Source organism: Topomyia yanbarensis, chromosome 2 (genome assembly GCF_030247195.1).
Source record: "Topomyia yanbarensis strain Yona2022 chromosome 2, ASM3024719v1, whole genome shotgun sequence".
Classification (NCBI taxonomy): domain Eukaryota; kingdom Metazoa; phylum Arthropoda; class Insecta; order Diptera; family Culicidae; genus Topomyia; species Topomyia yanbarensis.
The window spans coordinates 85,176,331-85,201,064 of record NC_080671.1 but is presented as its reverse complement, the minus strand read 5'-3'; the positions used below and the strand labels follow the sequence as shown (position 1 = coordinate 85,201,064).

General features: G+C 35.6%; 1 protein-coding gene across 1 annotated transcript; it reads left to right on the top strand.

Annotated features, from left to right (window-relative positions):
- Positions 1-8,357: 8,357 nt before the first annotated feature.
- On the top strand, positions 8,358-22,979 carry LOC131678704 (uncharacterized). The gene is made up of 3 exons (XM_058958973.1): positions 8,358-8,593; positions 21,763-21,948; positions 22,033-22,979. The coding sequence occupies exons 1-3, from the start codon at positions 8,533-8,535 to the stop codon at positions 22,227-22,229; spliced, it is 444 nt and encodes a 147-aa protein (XP_058814956.1). The 5' UTR covers positions 8,358-8,532; the 3' UTR covers positions 22,230-22,979.
- Positions 22,980-24,734: the final 1,755 nt, after the last annotated feature.

Here is a 24,734-nt window from a genome sequence, read left to right as displayed (position 1 = left end):
CACTGCTGCTGCTGGTGATCTGCTACTGCTGAGCGGAAAGGCGGGCGGTTCCTCCGACCGGCCGGGACTACAACGGCCGAGTTCTCCCGATTTCCGCTGGCTGCTCCGGCAGCGGTCCTTGTCGTTTAGCTAGGGAGGTGAGCTTGGTTCCTTTGTTGGAACCTCCCTAGCGACGTTGGCGAACTTTTGCCGGGACCCTTCACTCCCCGTGAATGGCCCAGGTAGACACTGTAGTGACCTAGTAGTTTCGTCACTTTCTAACTCCTCGATGGCCGCCTTCCTCACTCGACCTAAAACAAACACCAAAAAAACGCGCCGCCGCATAGCTGTCATTGCTATAACACAGCATAGTCAGACCACTTTTGCAGCGAAAGGAGAGCGGTAACCTAACTAAACCCTATGCTATTTATTTACAAATACACAACAAAACTTACTACACCTATCTGGACTAATGACAACGTTCATGGACTATTATTTAAACGAAATTTACATCAAAAACATGAAGGAGCATAATGAACAGCGGTGAGTTATGTTACAATAACAATACACTCTACGGAGAGAGTACGCACAAATAGGTATATTTCCACCAAGTGCTAAATTGTTACCCTGACGGGTTACAAACAGTTGTCAGAAGACAACAGCTTCAGCTGCTTCGAGTGTGCGATCAAGTGAAAAAAGTGATATATCGAATCCGTTCCCGGCACAGTTGGATCAGCATCACTCCGAATCAAGATTGAATCAAAATAAAGCGCATAATGGATGAACTACGTAGCGATGAGTGAAGTCTACCTTCAACTTCATGTTACTAGCGAGTATCCGAATTGCTTTGTCTTCAAAAATGCTGCATAATTGAAAGCGCCATTGAAAGAGTTTGGATGTGAAGAATTTTAGACAGATACAGCGTTCTGTACTTCTTTTCATACAAATTTAAATATCCCGGAATGCAAAATTGTTTGTATAATTCACAGGGCCGCCGAGAGGGGGGGGGGGGACTGGGGTGTTTCCCCCGGGCCCGGAGTTTTGAAGGGGGCCCGGATTTTTAACAGAAACTAAAATTTTGACAAATACTTTTTCGACAAAAATTTATTTGAGAATGCAATTAAAAATTCAATATCTTGTGTATGAGGTAACTAGAATGGCGAAAATTCAAAACTACTTCATATTTGATATCAACTATGTTTATACCAACGTAAATCTCGCATCGAAACAAGATTAGACTCGAGCGGGAATAGCGGAATTTGTACATTGAATGTCATGTATGCAGCTCACCTGGGTTCGAATCCCAACCCCGCACACAGGAATAGAGATTTGTTATAGGAAAATTCCTAACCTGAATGAAGAAGCGAATGACCTTAAGGTTGAAATGTCTATAATCGAAACAAAAATATGATCAGACTTGTAAGGGTTAAACAATTAAATGGTTTGATTGGAAGTCATGAGGTCATGTATTCAAATTTCGTCAATTTGAAATTGATTTTTTTATTTATTGAATTTCCAATCTCCGAAGGCGCTGGATTATCGAAAGTAATTATTGAAAGAAACAAGCCCTGCTTAGGGCTGCCACACCGGTTTTGGAGGCGAATTCCATGTCTTCGTTCAGGTAAATCCGAATTCGCCCGGAAGAATCCATTGGATTATTTTGCAATTTTGCGTTGCCCTTTTCTTTACCAGGAATCACCCAGCACCCAGTCCTCATAAACATCATCCTCGGGTTGCAGGCCCTAATTGTTAAGGAGGGCCCCTCTTGGCGTTGACAAATATTATTTTAAAAGTGCCATTTGGGTTTACTTTACCCCACTGAACCTTCGTTTCAATGGATTAATGTTCCTCACAACGATTCTCGAAAGAAACTGAAGTGTGATTTCACACCCCGTGTTTGTTTACTGAGGAGCAGAGCAAAGCTCGCTCGGGTTATCCTTCATAGCGAGAGTGGTTGGTGCTTTTGGATTCCATGTGATTATCCGAGAAAGCGAATCACTACATCCAACTAAATCAACAAAACTGTTAACAAATGCAAAAACATACAACTAAATGTGAACGGCACAGAACGGTGGAGTGCTATACCAAAACATTACACTCTACGGTGAATGTGACCCAAATAAGATATTTTTCTTCCTAGTGCTACAAGCTACATATGAAAAAGTGCATTTTTTTTTTGTTTTTAAGCGTTTTATACAATAAAAAGCAATGGAAGCACTCCAAAATTCTGTCAAGTGATTACTTTAATTCGATATTCGAATTGATTTCAACGACCCATGTGTCTCTTGAAGTCTATCCCCTGCTCAGTAAAATTCTGCTGGTCAAAGTACCACTAGAGGCGGTAACCCTACCTCTATTTGAGAGCTCAATTGATCAAATGAGTAATCAAAAACTCTTGATATACCAAAAGAATTCGAAATTAATCCAAAAATTTAAATTTAAAATTTAATATATTTGGTTTGACGTTCATTGATACAAAATTTATAAAAAATCATATTCAGATACGAGATGATACATAAAAACATTTTTGTAAAGGGGTCATACTCAAATGACGTAGCTTTTTTCGGTGATTTTCGGCTACCAATTACCTCTAGCAAAGAGGCCAGGGATGGAAAAAAATACGTTTTACAATTCTTTTAAATACGGCCTTTTATCAACATTTGCATTAAAACAGCAAATTGCGTATACAACAAGCCCCTTTCGTGACGAGTATAGTGTTAATAGTTTTGTTTTGAATTTTATATGTCATGGAGCATGAAGAGAAGATCTCTCAGTTCACAATCTTGCAGCTGCCAATGATTCTAAGAAGCATACGTTCAACTAATTGCTAAATTGTGTTTGATTGATTTCGAAGAGAAAATTTAACTCTGCTACCAAACTAAACCAACTAGTTAGCAAGATTAGCTAACCAATGTAGCAAGTTAAATCCGCATATAAAATCTTTTCGTTTTGGAGGAGTGAGCGTGTGATTTTGAACGACGCTTCCTAAACGTAACGATTTTATTTTTATTTTTGAACTATTTTCTGGAAATCAGTTACAACATTCTTGTAAAATATTTTAAGGTATGCTAACACACCAACACAAATAAAAGAATAATTCATGTTTTATAGGATTATGAATGTTTTCGAAACCAGCATAGCGTAAAATCCAACCAAAACCTTTATTTGAAATTTGATCCATGTTTCTCATTTCTTCATTTTTTTTATTCCTACATGTTTTTTTTATTTTGTTAAAATTTCATTGATCTATTTTTTCAAGTTGTGGATTGTATGTATATTTCTACAATTGTAAGATTCTGCCTTTTTTAATCTATTTGCATACTGTATTTTATTCATCTTTTTACGTTCCTCACTTTTTTCTATTGCTATCACCACATCCATGATCGAACAAAAATATTTAAAAAATGTGTGTAAATAGTTGAATTAATATACGATAAACACTAGCGCCGCCGCACCAACCTGTCCCAACTAACCGTCAAATCCATTCCGGAAACGGTTCGAAATCCTGAATGGATTCAGTATAGAATCTTGCTCAAAGAAAACAACCGATTTCGACTCTATCGGTTGATGCATTTGAGCTGGAATTCATGCTGGAAGTCCGAACCGGTTCCGGACTAGTTTGACTGGGTAGAGGAATAACCGCCATCAATTCTGTCGAACTCAGCCACAAAAAACATGACGACAGTAGCGCACCTGGTTTGGATATCCCAACTACCTCCGAAACCGTTACAAATTTTACACAAGTTGAATGCTGAAGATGGACGTCTGTTCTCTGTGCTATCACTATCACTTTAATTTATAGTTTTTTATCTGTTATTTAATTTTATTCGCAATTTTTCGAGAAAATTCTGCTTTTTTATTTTATTTTCTTATTGTTTTATATTTTGATACCCTGATTTTTTATTTGTTTCTTTTGTCATTCCATCTAATTTTTAGAATTTGTCTATTTACTACAGTTATTCTTGTCATTGCCTTTTTCGATTTCCTTTTTTTCATATTATTTTTCATTTCTAAAAGCAATTTTACTTATTCAAATTAATTCCAATTTGTCTTACTATTTAATTTTTTACCTTTCTCATATTTTCTTCTTCATTTTCTAGTTTTTAGTTTTCCTTTTATCGTAGTTTTATTTTTTCCCATCGTTCATTTAATATAATTTATTTATTTTTTATACTTTTTACTTAAGATTTAATTCGTTATTGTTATTTCTTCATGTTTTCCATATAACCTATTTTGAAAATACTTTTTCGGTTGACCATTTTCCTATACGTTAATATTGAATTTTTTTTAATCCTAAAATCATTTGATTTATCTTTTCATGACACTCATCGCACTTTTTCTTAATTTTACATTTAGTTCGTTGTTTGAATTTATTTCAAATTTCATTTCTAGTACTTTTTCTATTCTTTAAATATAATATCCATTTTATTCATTTTTTCGTGTTAATATCTTCATTTTTGTGTTTCTATAGTATGTCTTTTTTCTACTATTTTTTGTTTTCCATTTTATCTGTTTGCTCCGTTTTTGTTCAATACTTCCAATTTTCATTACTTTTTCGTCTTTTCGTCATTTAAATTTTCCAGTTTTCAAAATTTTCTGGTTCGCTTATTTTTTTTAATTTCTCTATGGTTATTTTATTCTTGTCTTTTATATATATACTCCTCAAGTTTTATGCATTCTTAACGTTTTATTTATTTTTTCCATTGCTTTAAATATGTCTTTTTTTAATGTTAAATAAATTGTATTATTCTTGATTTATCAAGTTTTTCAGTTTTATGCATTTTTTATATTACTGTTTGTATTCTTTTTAGTAGTTTTTTCATTTTCATTGATACTAAAAAAAAATTCCTACTTTCCTATCGATTTTTCATTATTTTCACAATTTGTTTAATAATGTTCGACTTTTTTAATCTTCGCAATATGTTTTTCTAGTTTCCTGTTTTCCTTTATCAATTTTTATAGGTTTTGCTTCGGTTTTTCTCGATTAAACATTTTTTTACAATTAATGTTTATTTGGTTGATTTTGTTGTTTTTAACTCTTTTGTACATTCTTTTAATATTTAGTTTTACTATTGTTTTTTATCTTTTGCCGTTGATCACTGTTTAGATATTTTTAAGTTTTGTAATTACTACATTTTTAATCTTGCCATTTCCTTACTTTTATAAATACTTTCAACAAAAATGGCGCTTTTCAAAGTCACCAAAACTGTCGAAGAGGTATTAAATACTCCCAAAGTATAAAAAACTCTACGTTTTTTTCCTTCATTGGCACTACAAACAAATAGAGCAAAAAATGGTACATAAATAAAAATTTCAGTGTACTATACATAATATCAGTGAACTCCAATGGATTTCAAACATTGACTTTTTTGTGCTCAGGCAATACAAAGTGGTAGAGGCCCGTACGTTGGACCGCCTGGGCCCGTAGTTTCTCTCTGCGGCCCTGATAATTCATATAATAAAATTAATATACGATTCCAGTATAACACATTGGACGAAATATGCATTCGATGAACGGACCAAATAGCCTTTGCATTAAGCATGATATCTTTACAAACCATTTCAATTTTTGAAACTAAAACTGATCGATTTTTTAAAGGAACCAGCCCAATTTCCGTAATTAATATCTAATTGCAAACACTTTCATTGAAGATCTAGTTCTTAAAATAAGAAAAAGAGCTATTTAAATATCCACAAATTGGTTTATCGGTTGCGGAGATATCATGCGCACTACTAACGCTAATGGAAAGAAATACTTCACGGTAATACTGGCGGATTTGTCAATTTTGGAATGAAAACATGAACATTTTTAAGCAAAGACTTGCATAAGGTTTGGACACTATACCTTAAAAAATCACAAAAAATATCTTCATATTACAGGGTTCAAAGATATTTCGCCCATTGAACTGCGAGCTAGTTGAAAACGTATAATTTACAATTACTACCCACTCCAAATGTTTACCGGTCGAAATATTGCTTGCATAATTTTTTTTGAAAAAGGTAAGTTTTTTGGAATAATTTAAAAATCCTTTTCCCGAATCCCGGGAACGAGAAAACACAAAAATCCCGGGATTTTTGGAAAATAAATTCCGGGATGGAACCTCTATATATCATATACTTACTTGTATCGGGAAGTATATACCTTTTGCATTAAATTTCTATTGTATTAGTTTCGGAACCGTTTTTAAACCACCAGAATTGATTAAACTAATCATTAAATTTGAAGAATGAGCAAGAATCTAGAATATACACGGTAAAAGAAATTAACCCCTTTTTATGTATTCTAATTGCCCATTTTTGGAAGTTATTCGAGCTGTCAAAAATGGGTATTTTTTCTTTCTAACAATGAGTACTTTTTATCCATTTCACAACTACTCAATGAGGTAATGTCAATGGGTATATTGATCTTAATCTGGCGCGACTTTCATGAATGGGTATTTTTTACGCATTTTTTTTCAGCGAAAAATATTGGATAAAACATGCCCTGGTATACTCATTTATGGGTACAAACTCTTTACCCATTTTGGGCTATTCCACTTTTATTGAAAATGCGTAGTTTTCTACGCAATTGTGGGTACTTTTCTATCATCGTAGATAGTTATGATAAAACATAATTCTATAGTAGTACATTTTATCCTTAGAAAAGAAAATCGGAATTCGTTCTAATTTTTCTTATCAAATATTGCGTGCACAACTGATTTCCAAACAGTCTTTGGAGCAATTTCAGTTATATTGTTATTGTCATACATGATTATGTAAACTTAATCTTTCACCTGACTACTGAAATTAATAAGGCATCACAGTGCTCAATTCCAAACCAATTTTTTTTTAATTTGTTAGGTTTGGTTTATAAAAGAAAGTGGGTATAAAGGCAAAAGCTTATAATTCAAGAGTTTTTCTACTATCTAAATTGAACGAGTTCTGAATTATCCACTTATTAGTAGATAAATTAGGGTCTCCACCATATCTCACGCGATGCATACTCTCGCATCAACGCAAGTAAAACCAACATTTTCTAGTTTAAATTGGTTTAGGCTATCAAATAGCATCATCTAAGCTTCTATCACGCAGTATTGAAATTCTCGCAATGTTCATGCGTGAGGTAGCAACTTCCGTGTCATGCACAAAAGGTGTGCCAATCGCCGGAAAATTTATTTATTCAAATTGTACTCAACGAATCATCCGTTTACTAATCACCAATCATGGCAATACGCTGTGATACGAGTTGCGCGTTCATTCAGCGTGCGTTTACTCGTTTCTCTATCTTTATATTACATTGTGAGTGGAGCTAGAGCTTCAACTAAAGTTTGCAATAACTATTGGCGTATCGTGAGCAAAAGTTGTATGGTCTGTCTTAATAGAGTTTGTAACAAGTGCATGTCATTTCAATAGAACCTCGATTCACATTAGGCGAGAAACAATAGGAAACGATAGCGCATTATTGATGGCTTAAAAACTATTAAGCACGATAAGAATCCATATTCTAATAATAGAAATAACAAAATAAATGAGGCAAATTCCTAAAACACCCTAAATGATCGAATACCTTTTACCATATCGTCCATGATTTTTAGATTATTTTCGACTATGTCGAATATAAGCTGTAATTAATCAAAATGACATGTATTAAGTATTAACCTTTCAATAATTAGCCATTAATTTGATCACATGATCCTTATTCCTAACAAGCTCTAGAAATAGGCGGATCCACTTGACTGAACGAGCCTTTCAATATGCATGCCACCTCTTTTACCATCAAATTACCAACATGGAACAGTGAAGCACGCCCAAATTGATCATGTTCCCAAAGGTTCAAACAATGTTTTGTTTTTTTCACCATTTGGTTTCCTATTCGCTTCATTCTCATTCAATATTTATCTTGTCTAGTCGCTTTCGGCACTGCCACTTTTGTGTTCATTATGTGTATATCTGGATTGTTAGATTGTTAGTTTCTATGATACCTTTAGCAAACCTGAACTATAGGTAGAGGTTCGGTACAGTAGCTGCTCGTATTATCGGACTATGCGGTTAAAGTTGAAAAACACTGTAACTCATTTGGTTCGACTACTTCGAACCAGAGATGTCTAGGGTGTGTTCTAAATGGTGTAATTGCATGTACCGTATGTACCATTGACGCATCCTCGCTCAAATTTGGGTGCAATAAATGTACCACATTATTTGACTATATTAGTGTATCACTACCGCAAATACTACAACGGAACGATCGCAAAAAAGTGCGTTCTACAATCTAGGCCAAAAGTAAGTGCATCTCTCTATAATACATGCTAAATGTATTGATAAATCATGTGATAAACGCAGATGAGAAGAAGAGTATGTTGTGAAAGCAATCAGGTGGAATGTCAGTCTGTTTACAACTGTTGCTTTGGATAGCTGAACTGAAGTGCGTAGGTCACTTTTTTGGAGAGTATCACTAATATAGTTAAACAAAATTTAGAACAAATTTGTTAATCGGACTTGTGTTTATTAGTGTTATCGTGTCAACAAAAACTTCATATTTTGTTAATCATATTTTGTTAATTAATTTAAGCAATAATGATAAACAGAAGTTTTGTTTCGTTGTCAGTAATATTGTTTTTAGTGCTGGTGTCTACGAGTAAGTCTTTGTTGCCTTATTTATATTATTGCAAAAGATATACCAATAGATCATTCATCGAAGTTAGACGATTCGTTTAGCTGCAATAAGCAAATAAAGGGTGTTTTTATCATCACGATTTTTTTATATTGTTTTTAGATTTTTTAATTTTTTTTTACAAAATTATTCCGCCAAAATATACGCTTGAGCAACGACTTCAAATTTTGAAATCTTTATTAGATAGTTTATTAGAGACACCCCGCATAGTTGAAAACCATTTGTGACATTGTTCAAACAATAAACCTGTGTTATGGGATATAGTAACCATTAGAGGTGATGCTTTTGTGTTGTTCCTACAATATGAACTTAAATTTTATTCAATGAATATAATATCAACAACGATATCCCCATTAGTAACGACGAATTGAATGGTTTAATTATAGAGGAACAATATCCAGTACTGTAACCATATGTGATATTGTACATGATACTCATGTTAACGGTTCAAATGTCAAACAAACAACATGGTTTCGATAATAAACAAAACAGTACATATTTATAACATGAAGTTTACATGAATTTCTCTTGTACATATTTATAACATGAAGTTTAATATTTCTATTGCAATTATTTGCATAAGTACTCTAAATACAATGTCAGATAATAGTACAATCGCATGATTACTTGTCTCAGTTGGACTTAAAATTTACAACTCAAATAATTGAAATATTTGAAGCAATTCGCATCCTATATGGTAGTTTCAACCATATGTGATATGGTATGTATTTATTCTCCTATGGTCATGGTTATTCATTATGGTAGTCATAATTCTCGGTACTAGCTAATTTCGATTTCTCCAGTTCAAGATAATGGGATGAGCTCATAACAATATGAAGAAAATTTTGTACTTTGCTCGATAGTGGAAAGAGCTCAATTGGATAAAGCGGTAGTACTAGCGCTGTCAACACTTTCCAGATGGCGTGTAACCGAATCTCGGATATCACATATCGATAGAGTTGAAACTATATATTCAAACGTTGCAAATGTGATAAACAATAAAAAATTCCAACATTGTAAAGTTCTACATCGTTGGTTCTACTTTTTCTGTCTTTTTCTATCCCTTTGACAGCGTCGATAAAGTAGTTTCCACACGCTTCTGCTAAATTAAATATTTTAACACCGAATAATGTTTATACTTCAATCTGTTATTGTTGAATTATAGGGTTAGTTAGCATTGTCAGTAAAATAGAAGAAAACAAACAAACAATTTCCAGTATTGTCCGTCAAAAACATACCTTAGGTTTTTATTTGTATAGTATTTCGCTATAAACCACACGAGAAATTGTAGAAACAACGGAACTAAGCGACTATCTGTTGTAATGTACATGTATAGTCCACGAAAAAAAAAATGTTCGGAAAAATCCTCGTTTTTTGTATTGTAACATAACCTAACGCCATATTTTCCAAATTGTTATCCGACTGAAAACAATACCCCAAATAACAGAAACAATTTACGGTACGATGTGTTTATTGTCGAATCACAATATGACAAATTATGGAAAAACAATAATGCAAACTATCCATCTATGGTTCTCACTTATGCGCTTTTTAATAGGAAACCACTGAACATGCCATAAAAATCGATACAAAACTGCTCATTTAAAAAAAAAGATGGGTGGGTAATGTCTGCGACATAACCGGAGAGATGTAGAATACATAAGGAACACGTTCTTCAAATATGTTGATACTCATTGGAATTTTCGGACAAAAGGTGGTTTGGGCGAGGAATATTTCAAATTATTCTTTACAAAAATGATGGTTGTCCTAAAAAGGACCGGTTTTGTTGTCGTTGTTGGCCTTGGTGAGGGAGATGGCTAACGATGAAATTAATTGTTAGCATGAGGAAGTCGCGTAGTACTGGCCAATGGAAGAACAGATAATAATTGATTCCTGAAAATCAATTTTTCTTTATTCATGTAAATTATACATACTTACAAATCTAATAGAAGATTCCTGGTCATATTTCTGAATCATTAGTGCGAACATTGTGTAATTTGGTGAAGTACAATGAAAGTTACAAACTTTCCAAACTCGACCTTCTGTTCCTTCAGAAATATTGAAATGGGGTGTCTATATTAAACCGTTAGTCGTGGTCACAATAAAAAAAGATGGGTGGGTAATGTCTGTCACATAACCGGAGCGTCGTGATTTCAATTCGAGACGTTAATTTAAATCTAATAATATTCAACAGAACCACGTTTGAATGGGAAATTTTCAAATAATTCTCTATGAAAATAATGGTGGTTCTGAAAAGAACCTTTGGTATCGGCGTTGGTGTTGATGGTGATGCGCTGGATCGTTGGATATTTTTGGCATGATAGTTACGTGCCTGGCGAACTGTTTTGTAGCCTCGAACAAAACGACAAGACTGGCTTCTTCGGGTACCATTACGGCTGAACTTTATAAGCTTAGCTCGACTTTGAAATCCTGCACAATCTCACGAATCAGACACTGGTAGGGCCATTTTGTTTGCTACTAGCACGGAGCTGCACAAAAAAATTATTTAATGCAGTTAGTTCACAGAGGCTGCTAAAAAGCTCGAATAGAAGCATGCGACTTCAACATTTCTCTTAAACACATGCAACAACACATTCGTTTTGGTAATACTGATAATAACAGTAGAAAGGAATGGAAAAACAGTGCACGAAACGAGCGAGAGGATAATTTAATTTTTTGTTCCGTGTGCAAGCTGCTTCTTTCCACACAACGTATTATGTTGATTGTTGAAAATTTGTTACACACCTTAAAATGAAAGTTTCAGTTTAACTCTCACTAGAACACAATTGATTGGTCCTGAAAAGAACCGTTGCTTTTATTATAATTTACGCCCACTCCCAGCGGACACTGTGAGCCAGTTTGATTTCTTTTGCGAGAAAGTTACGTACTTGGCGCACTATTTTGTATCCTCAAACAAACCGACCAAGTAGGCATCACTGGCTTCATCACGGCTGAGTTTTGTAAGCGTAGCTCGACTTTGAAGTAATACACAACCTTACGAACCAGACGCTGGAATGTTAGCCAGCGGATTAGTTTCTTTGTTGCCCTTTATTTGGGGCGAAATACTGGCATGGCGACAGTTCCTGATCGGTAATTGGTTGCGATGGGCCACCAGTAGCTGGGGCACTTTTGCGGACCGTCATCATTGCCAACTGTTTTCCTCCGGTGGACTGGCTGCTTGCTAGCGCTTGAACGAATACGAATGATGAGAACAGAGATGCCAGGTACTTTTTTCAAATGTCTGCAATAATAATTTTAAAAGTCTGGGAAGTACAAAAAATGTCAGAATAGCTAGTGTAACCAAAAGCCTTTATATTCAAAAATCTGCAAATATCTGCAACAAAACATAAAAATCTGCAAATATCTGCAACCAAACTAGAAAATCTGCAAATATCTGCGTCATCCAAAAAATCTGCAGCTTAAATTAAAAGTCTGCGAATTTGCAGACTTGTCTGCAAATCTGGCATCTCTGGATGAGAAAAACCGACCGACCAATATTCATACATGAAAACACGAGAAAGCACTACTATCACTCTCTCGCTCGTTTTCGTGCCATTCCTGTGCCTTTCCTTTCCGTTCGGCTACCAATACTAGCATAACCAAAACGAATATTCTGTCTTTCCATCGCCTTCAATCTAGTGGCCAGTGCTAGCAAACTTGTATGTTCAGTTTTTCAATAACAACATTCCAACAATATTTTCAAAGAATGTTGCAGATTTGAAAAGAAGGAAGGAAAAGATTTTCACAAATTTAAATTCTTTTGTCTTATTTGTTAGCGGTGATACTGGCCATGGGATGGTGGGGGAACACCCACATTCGTTTGTTATGATAGTATTAGCAGCAGAAAGGAATGGAAAAGCAGTGCACGAAAACGAGCGAGAGAGGATAATTTAAATTCTCTTTCTTTCTTTCCACACATCGTATTTCTTATATAGCTTTCTGAAAATTATTTGTTATACACCATAAAATGTAAATTTCAGTTTAACTCTTATTAGAACACAATTAATTGGTCCTGCAAAGAACCGTTTATTGTTTTATTGCGGGAGCATAATTCAGACGCACTCCCCGCGGACACGGTGAGCCAGTTTAACTCTTATTAGAACGCAGATTAGTTTCTCTGTTGCCCTTTAGTTGGGGCGAAATTCTTGCAGGGCGACAGTTCCTGATCGGGTTGCGATGAGTCACCAGTAGCTGGGGCACTTTTTCCGACCGTCGTCATCGCCAACTGCTTTCCTTCGGTGGACTGGCTGCTTGCTAGCGCTTGAACGAATACGAATGATGCGAAAAACCGACCGACCAATATTCATATATGAACACACGAGAAAGCACTACTATCGCTCTCTCGCTCGTTTTCGTGCCATTCTTGTGCCTTTCCTTTCCGTTCGGCTACCAATACTAGCATAACCAAAACGAATATTCTGTCTTTCCATCGCATTCAATCTAGTGGCCAGTGCTAGCAAACTTGTATGTTCAGTTTTTCAATAACAACATTCCAACAATATTTTCAAAGAATGTTGCAGATTTGAAAAGAAGGAAGGAAAAGATTTTCACAAATTTAAATTCTTTTGTCTTATTTGTTAGCGGTGATACTGGCCATGGGATGGTGGGGGAACACCCACATTCGTTTGTTATGATAGTATTAGCAGCAGAAAGGAATGGAAAAGCAGTGCACGAAAACGAGCGAGAGAGGATAATTTAAATTCTCTTTCTTTCTTTCCACACATCGTATTTCTTATACAGGGTGTTTGGTTCATGGTTAAGAATCTCTCGGGGGGTGATAGACTGCCATATTCGGAGAAAAAAATTGTTCTACACATACCATCAAATCTCAACCGTTACAGAATTATTGAACTTTTTGTGTAAAAAACTTATTTGTCTTAAAATACCTCTAACTTTAAAAGTATACTTTGTATTTTAAATATTTCAGTTCCATTCAAAAGGTGAGAAAATTTTCTATTGAATGGTGTTCTCATATCTTTTAAGTAAATAGTTTTAATTACCTTTTAGCTGTAAAGTAGTTAAAAGTTAGTGTTTTTGATGAGGTTTTTGCTAATTTTCTCGAAATAATGAAGTATGATTATAGCAATATCCATTATCCAAAAGTTGGGTTTTAGGACAATTCATAATTTGTTCTTGAACGTCATATTTCTATCTCTTCTCATTTCTTTGTAATTTCATTACTATACTTTTCCTGTAACCGACTTGCAAGTGCTTAAAAGTCTCTAATCTGAAAAATATGCTTTATATCGTTATTTACAAGATTTCATTGGAAAGCTGAGAAAATGTCCTATCAGTGTATGTACAAATATCTTTTAGTTAAGTGTACTAAATGATTTTTTACTAACGAAATAACTCAAAGTTTGTGTTTTTAGAGAGTTTTTTTAATTATTCTAATTATTAATCAACAAAATTTATCGTTACTATTGTTCATTTGATACCCCTTAATGTTCTCTATAACTTTTTATTTGACACTTTGTCTATATCTCTTTTCATTTTGCTGCTATTTAATAGTTAACACAGCACGACCTCGCCACAAATGTAGTGGGTTCGAAATCGTTATTTTTGCATATGAAACGATGTGATAAAAACGATTTTGCGTCGAAACCAAAAGAGATAATTGAATGGAGTCAAAGAAAGAACTTTAGAACTTACTAAGATGCATTATTTCCATGATAATAATGGTGATGTTTATTATTTACTATTTAAAGAAAATTAACGAAAATGCTAATAATAGCACTAACTTTAAACTAATTTACTTTTAAAAGAATACTAAATTCACTTAACTGAAAGGTATTAATACATTTTTTACTGTAAAATTTTCCTGGCTTTCGAATAAAAAGAAAAAAAGTACAATAAGTGCCATAATTTTTCAATTAGAGCTGGTACTAGTGAAAATGAGATAAAAATATCTAAGTTGAATATCCCAAAATCATGAAAATAAGAAAAGGTAAGTGTATCATATCAAAGAACGAATTAAGCAGCTCATCAAGACTAACAATCTGAATTATTAAAATGATGAGGTTAACTATTAGGATTTTCAAGAAATGAACGAAAAATCGTTTAAAATTGTTTAATTTTCAATAAATTACTTTGAAAAGGCTATTTAAACTCATTAGCTGAAACATGTGAGGGCATTACTCAATGCGAAATTTTCTCACCTTTCGAATGGAACTGAAATATTGCAAATACAAAGTATACTTTTAAAGTTAGAGGTATTTTAAGACATATAAGTTTTTTACACAAAAAGTTCAATAACTCTGTAACGGTTGAGATTTGATTGTATGTGTAGAACAATTTTTTTCTCCAAATATGGCAGTCTATCACCCCCCGAGAGATTCTTAACCATGAACCAAACACCCTGTATAGCTTTCTGAAAATTATTTATTATACACCATAAAATGTAAATTTCAGTTTAACTCTTATTAGAACACAATTAATTGGTCCTGTAAAGAACCGTTTATTGTTTTATTGCGGGAGCATAATTCAGACGCACTCCCCGCGGACACGGTGAGCTAGAAAGCACTATTTTGCATTCTCGAACAAACCGACCAAGTAGGCATCGTTGGCTTCTCGGGGCATCATTACGACTGAGCTTTGTAAGCGTAGCTCGACTTTGCAGTCCTGCACAATCTCACGACCCAGACGCTGGAACGATAGCCTACTCTGTTGCCCTTTAGTTGGGGCGAAATTCTTGCAGGGCGACAGTTCCTGATCGGGTTCCGATGAGTCACCAGTAGCTGGGGCACTTTTTCCGTCCGTCGCTATTGCCAACTGCTTTCCTTCGCTGGACTGGCTGCTTGCTAGTGCTTGAACGAATACGAATGATGAGAAAAACCGAACGACCAATATTCATATACGAGAAAGCACTACTATCGCTCTCTCGCTCGTTTTCGTGCCATTCCTGTGCCTTTCCTTTCCGTTCGGCTACCAATACTAGCATAACCAAAACGAATATTCTGTCTTTCCATCGCCTTCAATCTAGTGGCCAGTGCTAGCAAACTTGCATGTTCAGTTTTTCAATAACAACATTCCAACAATATTTTCAAAGAATGTTGCAGATTTGAAAAGAAGGAAGGAGAAGATTTTCACAAATTTAAATTCTTTTGTTTTATTTGTTAGCGCTGATAAAGGCTATTTAGTTTGCTACTAGCAAGGAGCTGCACAAACAAATCGATTTATGCAGTTAATCAACGGAGGCTGCCAAAAAGTTCGAATAAAAGCATGCGACTAGTGTACTTTGCATGTTCTATATTTTATCAATACTAGAGAGGATCAATAAAATAATTCAAATTGTTATAGCGACATGGAATTGTGGCAACACTGGCCATGAGATGGTGGGGGAACATGCACATTCGTTTTAGTTATGATGGTAGTAGCAGCAGAAAGGAATGGAAAAGCAGTGCACGAAAACGAGCGAGAGAAGATAATTTAAATTCTCTTTCTTTCTTTCCACACATCGTATTTCTTATATTGCTTTCTGAAAATTATTTGTTATACACCATAAAATGTAAATTTCAGTTTAACTCTTATTAGAACACAATTAATTGGTCCTGTAAAGAACCGTTTATTGTTTTATTGCGGGAGCATAATTCAGACGCACTCCCCGCGGACACGGTGAGCTAGAAAGCACTATTTTGCATTCTCGAACAAACCGACCAAGTAGGCATCGTTGGCTTCTCGGGCCATCATTACGACTGAGCTTTGTAAGCGTAGCTCGACTTTGCAGTCCTGCACAATCTCACGACCCAGACGCTGGAACGATAGCCTACTCTGTTGCCCTTTAGTTGGGGCGAAATTCTTGCAGGGCGACAGTTCCTGATCGGGTTGCGATGAGTCACCAGTAGCTGGGGCACTTTTTCCGTCGTCGTCATCGCCGACTGCTTTTCTTCGGTGGACTGGCTGCTTGCTAGTGCTTGAACGAATACGAATGATGAGAAAAACCGACCGACAGATATTTATATAATCGCGCTAATATGCACTACTATCGCTTTCTCGCTCGTTCTCGTGCCGTGCATGAGCCTTTCCTTTCCGTCCGGCTTCTAATGGCCTAACCAAAGGAATATGCCGTCTTTCCCCCACCAAGTGCTCTCGTCAAGCAACCCAATGCGAATAACCATACGAACAAACATGTAGTGGACCTATATATAAACTTTTCATTATTTTATTGTTCGGTTGGTCTACCATAACGACGGCTCTGTGCGGGATGGGCTGAAAATTTTCACTTTTCCGAGTCGTTTTCGAAAGATTTTTCAAAACACATTTTTTTTGTTATTAGTACATGTTATACATACTTCAAATTTTAATACAGCATAGAGGAACATATTTGCAACAAATTGGCCTAAAAATCAAATAATTCTGTTAAGTATGATAAAAGTTATTAACGTTCAAAATCTGACGCGGCACCGCAGCCGATATTTTGAAACGGGACCCCTATATTGAAACCTTAAATGTATTCTACATTAAAAATCCTGCTTATGTCACCGGAGAAGGCAATTTTGAATACACTGTGAAAATTTCAGAACGATAGAAAATCATTTGCTCGAGTTATATTTCCGGCTACTGCAAAAAATGCGGTTTCGAGAAAAACGCAGTTAAAGTTTTCAGTACACTGAGTAATGGCGACGATTTTCTCAAAAAATCGCGTGCTGCAAGCTTTCTGATTTGTTTTTTGGCATTAGGATTAGTAATAATGAATGTAATAAAATCAAATCAAAATCCTTTGTTGAATCACTAGCTATTGTGAGTCTAACGGTATTTGAAACATGTTGCTCACTGCGAGGTCACTTTTAGAACAGTCGGATATGAAAATTTGAATAACCGCTCTGAGGAAAATGTACTTCATATATACGTAATTATTTTTTTTTTATTTTTTGGCCTATAGCACAACATGTATTATCGTCGCTTAAAGGAATTTAGTCCGCCTATGTCAAAGGGCATTTTTTTCGCTTTACCTTTGATTATGTTGTCCCATGCTAATTTGATGGTTATAATATCCGAAGAGGGAGTTCTAAGAGTTATAGGAAATGTCTCACCACACTGTTAGGTGGATTAAAAGCGTTTTTGTAAAACAAAGTTTATTATTCCCGATTTCAGAAGCTTGATGGCGGTTTTCATAAATCGTTCAGCTCATGAAATCATGATCTTTTTCATGAATTTATCAACTGTTTTTTCCGTGCAATTGAATATGCCCTCAAAATCTTGATTTATGGCAAAAAAAAACTATTTTTCAGGACTTTAGGCACTAAAAGGAGTTACGTGATCATTTTTTAACCAATTTTCAATGTTTTAAGTGTTCTGGAAAGACGATTATTTTTCCAACGGTATATTTTGTTATGTACTTTTGTTAAAATTACTATGCGATTTTGAGACAACAATATGAAAGTAACCATCATTTTGTGATTTGTTCATGTAAAATATGAAAGTTGCTTAACATTTTTCTATAAAGTCTTTGATAATTTTGAGAGTAAGTCATTATTTTTTTTCAGATTGGATCGCATGATCTTTTAAGCAGTATGCAGACGAGGACATGTGTCGGGAAAAAATTCACTATGGATTTTGTTCTGACTGACTGTTCTGACTATCGCAAATCGAACTGCACAGTTTGAAAGTATGATGAATCAAAAGTGTGATGTGCAACTCTTTTGACCTGACAGTTTTTTTTTACATTGAAAGTATCAAAAACAGACTTCTTCTTATTTTGAGTATCTCGTAGGTTAGCATGGCTGCCAGTCTCGCGGATTTTATAATATATTTGATCGAAAAAGTTAATTTTTTGTCGATTTCATATAATTTTACTTGGCAACCATGAAAAAAGTATGATAGCGAAGTGCAATGAGGTTGATATTAAAGTGTGGCAATGCTATTGCTCTCTCGCTCGATTTCTGTAAAGCACGTGGACAGCAGATATATGGAAAATATATGGAGTTGAACTTTATTACGTAATAAAGCTACAGAAATTGAGCGAGAGAGCAATACAGCATTGCCACACCTTAGTATCCAGTACATTGAGCGAAGTGCACCGAAAATACAACTTTCAAAGCAATAAACCATATTCAGCGATGCCATATGTTTTTTTGAATATCTGTAGAAGAATAAATAAATTAGGTATCTGTAAAAGTCTGTAGATGGTTGTGTAAATCTTAGTTAAACTAGAATATTAGTTTAAAAGTAGATTGAAAATAGATTTCTATTGTAAAAGTATCACTCGTATTCGAATACAGTTATTCTAGCGCAATTTTGCTAAACACTACTACTCTTTTAAAAGTCTGTAGGAGACTATCAAAAGTCTGTAAAATACAGACATGTCTGTAAACCAGGCATCTCTGTAGCTATTCCAACGCGGCAACAGAAACAACGTTGGAATAGGTAGATTTTGATCTACTTATTCCAACGTTGTTGTCCATAGTGAATATTTTTTTGCGGCGTGTGTCCTGTCGCCTCGTGTGCATACTTCTTTAAAGGGACGGTCTGACATAAAATTTCCAAAACTTTATTTTGTTTTGCTTCATTATGTATACATTGAAAAGTATGTGTGCAAATCTTCAAGTTAGAATTAGAAAAAAAAATCGGAAGATATAATTTTAGAATTCTACAGAAATTATAATTATTAAAAATGTCGAGCATAAACTCCGTTTTACAATGATAGCTCCAAGAATGTACCCTTCTGTAGTTTTACACAAAAATTCTGTAATCTGTACCGTACAGAATCTGTACCGAAAAACTTAGAAAAAAAACTGTGCATTTACAGATAAATCTGTACTTGTGATCAGTCTTCCATGAACATCGATAAGTTTGCACCTGTGTACAAAATTTCGTGCACGCGTTCAACCTCAACCTTGCTTTGCCTTTGTGTACAGGTTCGCCTCGAACACCGAACCCAAGCGAACGATGGGCAAACTTAGGGTTAAACACCGTGTACGTACACCGTGTGCGTACACAAGAAAGGCACACACAAAACAGAATGAGTCAACACTAGTGATGATGGGTGATAGAAAGAGAGAACTAGTATCAAGAACCTGAGTGTACAAACACCGCGTACGTGCATGGGGTTCGTTTGTGCAGACGAACATGTGTACGTGTTTTGGTACACATTAGCGCGTTCGAGTTTGCACACGAAATGTGGGTTTAAGATGAGCACAGAACTAGAGCGAACATGGTGTTCGATGTTCATTTGGGAAGTCTGCTTGTGGTAACAATGTTCCCAGTGCTATGTGGTATTAGGGAATAAGATGTGACATATTCTAAATATTCGCTTGTTCAAGAGCGCAACCCATTAGGAAAACGCTAGAGTTGATAAAACTCTGGGCCGCTGTCAGATTAAAAGCGAGGAACTGTGTTGAGAAGTAGAAGTTGAAATACGGATTCAGATCTGCTCTATCAATAGTTTTTTGTTTTGCATTAACGTTGATACAGTGTGAGGACCTTTTATTGCACTGAATTATATCAAAGTATCACGTCTGTGGGGGTTCATTGTGCTTTCATCGCACCACTTTCTTCTGTTTACGAATTTTTGGAACCTCGGGTGATCCATGAAATGGATCCATTTAGCTCCCCATGTTCCTCTTTTTATTTAACAATTCGTTTATCTGATAGGTACGTTTGCGTTGGCTTGACGGTACCGATTTCTTTGTTTTACATTTTGAGTTTCTTAAAACTAGGAAATACAGCTTTGAAATATTTTTTTTATAATGGATCTAAAATGTTTATACTATCTTTAAACTAGAGATGTAGTCCGATATTTTTATTAAGAGTAAGTGGAGGAGGAGTAGTACTTGAGTTATTGTTGAATTAAGCAATTTAAGCTAGGAAAATACATTGGAATTTGCTTTTTGTGTTGAATGCTTACGATTGGGCAAGAAACTTAGTGGGGGGCTTAATTCCAACATCACCTGCTTTCCGCCATTCTTTCACCTATTACATAATTTAGATCCTTTGCGTACATGAGCCATTTAGCTCGAACTCCACTCGAATGTTCTTTCCCCAGTGCTAAATTTTCCTAACTTCCGGTATTCGTGAGCCAATTAGCCCTAGCTTTGATGCGATCTTCTCAGAAAATCTCCGGTGGTGAATTCATTCTACTCCGTCTGAGTCTTCTCCGGGGGAGGAATTTCTCCAGATAGCGATGCCCGTTTCGTGTACTAATTAGATCCCATTTTTGTAACGATATACTCGGATAGACCAGGGCGGTGAATTTACCCTATTCCGACTCTGATTCCCCCCCGTCGCTTCCTCGCCATCTACTGGATCCAGCTCCCTTCTGTGGACCAAGCATAATCTAACACACCAACGAACCGCAGCTCCCTGTTCTTGGCAACCTACTCGCTCTAGTCCACGGCGGTGGATCGAGCCTACTCATGAGCTACCCGGTAAGGTGTCGGGTCGGTCCGGTGATTTCAGGCGTCCTATACACCGGCGGTGAATCTAGCCACGACGATTAGTAAGCACACTTATTCGAACTGTCGGCTCTGGTCACTAGTTTGATAATCTCTCATCCATTTCCACTGCAGCTCCACTAGTATCTGCGCGACTACTCTACTGACGGTATTCCACGTCCATTCTTCTTCACACCACTCTTGTACGACATTACCTGCGCTTCGAACCGGCAAATTGACAATTTCGAAAATTATTACTTTTGTCACAAAATAGGGTAAACAGACGTTTCTCACGGGTACAGATTTCCATTGTTAGCCTTGCTTTTCAATTTTTTGTTCATATTTTGCTCAAAACGAGTCAAATGCAAGTTTCAGTTTTGATAGAAGCGTAAAGTTGTAATTATTGATTAATTAACGAAATTAACGAATACGAAGAAAATAGTGCCATAAACGTGAATCTCAGAGAAATTTAAGAAAAAAATGCTATAACTTGGTTATTAATAGATATAGAGCGTAGGTATCTTAGATAACTTGTCATAGTTTTAAACGTTCTAAAAGTTTACCGAAGACTTCAAATCCCAAGAAAATTAGCCTCGCATCGCCATCTATATAGTAACAATTCAAACCCCAAAAAAAGGCGCTGGTGAATGAAGACACTTTTCTGAAGACAGAATAAGAATATAAGAAAATTAAATAGTTTTTTTCAAGCTAAAGATCTGTGCCTGTGACTTATTTTATTTAATTTTTTCGTTTATCTCGTAGCGTGTGCCATTAAATGCTATCGCTGTAATAGCAACAACGATCCCGCCTGCCTAGACGTTTTTGTAGAGTCCAGCCAAGAGCACAACAATTCATCGCAACGGAATATCCAGCTAGAACCGTTCCTCCAGGAGTGTGGCCCAGACGAAAATGGGCGTAATCCTTTTTGTCGGAAGATTTCAGTCACTGGTAAGTACTCAATTATTTAGTTTATTTGGAAATTTATTCTTAAATTATTATTAAATTGTTTTAACACGTGCTTTTTTATTGCAGTTCTAAAAGAAAATCATCGCCGTGTGGTTCGGGAATGCGGTTACGAAAAATCGAAAAACAATTGTTATCAGGCTGACAATGACGATCACCTGGAAACGGTTTGCCAATGCTGGACGGATAGATGCAACAAAGCTGCAGGATTAGGACACGGACTTGCAGCCTTTGCAATCATATTTTTATTAAGATTATGTATTTAACTGTGGAGACTGTTCGAATGAAAATGCATAAGTGTGAAATTGAAAGCAATATCAGCAATTGAACCATTGTGTTTTTTTGTTTTGGTAGTGGCACTCTATCAGAAGAGACACTTATTTCACTTTGAAAGAAGTAAGAATTTTATTGTTCATTAATTCTAACCTTGCAGTGCACATCCAAGCCCATTTTCCCCTATGTAGATCATTGTGACCATTATCGATGAGAAATTTCAGGATAAGCGGATTTTGCATGTACTTATAGAACTTGATTTTCTCCATGTACACACAAACTCGACAAAGTCCAATACAATCTCAAACTTTATAACACTTATGCTCTCGTTGAAAAATGCAAGTGCCATGATGCTTTGGTTTGGTTTAAGGTTCGACTGAGAAATGAAACAGTTTGGTTCGATATCCTATGCAAAATCTTCTGGAAAATCAATCAACATATTCGGGGAATTGTTCGAATACTACTGATTGAATTTAATTAATATTTTGCCAACATTGTGCAAAAGCACTACTTTTTTTCGTTTTCAAAGATGGCTGTTTTTTCAAAGTTTAAAGTTCTCGGTTGAGCCTTAAGAATTCATGAATTGAAATATAAATTCGTGAATAAACGTAATTATTTGGCGCCAAGTCTTATCATTTGTTTGGTTTATTTTGCAATAAAAGTAGATTTTAAATATCATTTTTATTTATTTAAGATAGTGAACTTGCACACTGTAACTTACGACTTAACAAGAACAAGTGATGTAATTTCATGAAACAGCTGCAATAAATAGTAAATTTTACAATATTATTGATACTTGAATTAGGCGTATCTTGATTACCCTGAATCAAAGGGTCAGTTCGGCAAGATAAATATGCATCCAAGTAGAGCTAAAAGTTTTAATTGGGTATTATTTTCAAACTAAATGTGAAGAAAAAAACAAAATTTAAATCTCCGGGTCAAATGCAAAGCGGAGGCAACCCTATCAGAACAACACAATTTTCATCCCACACCGTCAAATATTCCTACATGCCTCGAGTCACATATAATTATGACGTAGAAGCTGGCTGAGTATGTACAGTTAGCCGTCAAGTACGCTGCCCGTTATTTAGGACATTGCAAAAAACTACAGGACTCCTGTCAAAAAAAATGCGGTCGAACATGGTCAGGCGATTTAAAAAGTTTGACGTTTCACTTAACTCGCCTGTGCTAATTGCCCCTAGGAACAAATGCAATTTGCGAATGCGGTTTAAAGGCAATTTCAATACATAGACAAATTTTCTGGCGGCTGAAATGGACTTGGTTGTTTTTTGCGTTTTTCAAACATGGCGGTTCATGTTTGGCTTAAGCTTAAAATTGTTTTTTGAACAATTGGTGTGTTCTCTTTTGTACTTTGTTTGTCTAGTGCACTTCATTTAGCCAAAGAATGTGGGAAATTGTGGAATCGTGTGTAAGTATAGTGGAATAAGATCTCTGACCTAGAGTCTTAATCAACGTCAGATTGTGGAAAGTTTTGGAGTGCAATACCAATTTCACCATTGATTCTTCCTATAATTTGGTGGAGATTACCTAGTATACTGGTAAGTATATGTGAGTAGATAATGAATCTGAAAATAAGTATTATTTTTAATTTTCATATTAGGCAATTAAGGGCGATTAAATGGCGCATTCCGTGGGCGATTTGGGGGCGATTTAAGGGCGGGTTGGGCGGCAAAAAAATGACGGCGGCAAATCGCCCAAATGTTGCATTTGAAATAGCCCCCTAATTGCCAGCAATTTGCTGGCAAATTGAAGGGCAATTAGCGCATCCGTGTTGGCAAATAGCCCCCCGTTAGCCAGCAACTTGCCCTTTTTGACTGGGACTCGACTACAGTGACATTGAAAATGTGGCTTTTTTCTCGAATGAATTTCACAAATTTCTAAAACAAAGTACGACTCCACGCTCTTTGAAATAATCAATTATTTCAATTCCTCAATAATCTCTAGGTATTATTCCATTACAATAAGCAACTATGTGACAAATAATCTATTTGCTATTAATCGATCAATCGGAAACATCAGCTGTCAAAAATATTTCGAAGCTATAGATGCATATTTTTCGCAAAGGTCACTTTTCTGATCCGAAATACTATAGATATTTTCTTATTTCTGTTTAATTGGTTCACATTTGCTCATGCACATCCATTCGAAAACGTATATTTGTTTTATCGCACGGAAATTGTTGTGGAAAATAATGGATTCGATGAGAGGGAAAAAACGCAGAATGAAAATTTCAGTTGCAAGAATGATTTTGTGAATCTAATAAGGATCGTATGTTGTGAATCATTTTACAACTCACCGTTTCCTAGCAAGTAACAAGTCGGCTTCCTAACACGTTTCGCGGCGGAGGCAATTTTGAAAGCGTTATTCATTGGCTACTATCATTGGGAAGAGTTCTTTCTAGGAACTAATCAGTGGGTCAACATCGGCAAAATCCCTGTGGCTTCTACGACACTCAAACGGAAACTGGAAAATTTTTA

Excerpts from the sequence above, each read along its gene's own strand:
- LOC131678704 (XM_058958973.1), top strand. The coding sequence starts at position 8,533 with ATGATAAACAGAAGTTTTGTTTCGTTGTCAGTAATATTGTTTTTAGTG. Across the intron at positions 8,594-21,762 it reads TTTAGTGCTGGTGTCTACGA|CGTGTGCCATTAAATGCTAT; the intron begins GTAAGTCTTTGT and ends TTTATCTCGTAG. Across the intron at positions 21,949-22,032 it reads TCGGAAGATTTCAGTCACTG|TTCTAAAAGAAAATCATCGC; the intron begins GTAAGTACTCAA and ends TTTTTATTGCAG.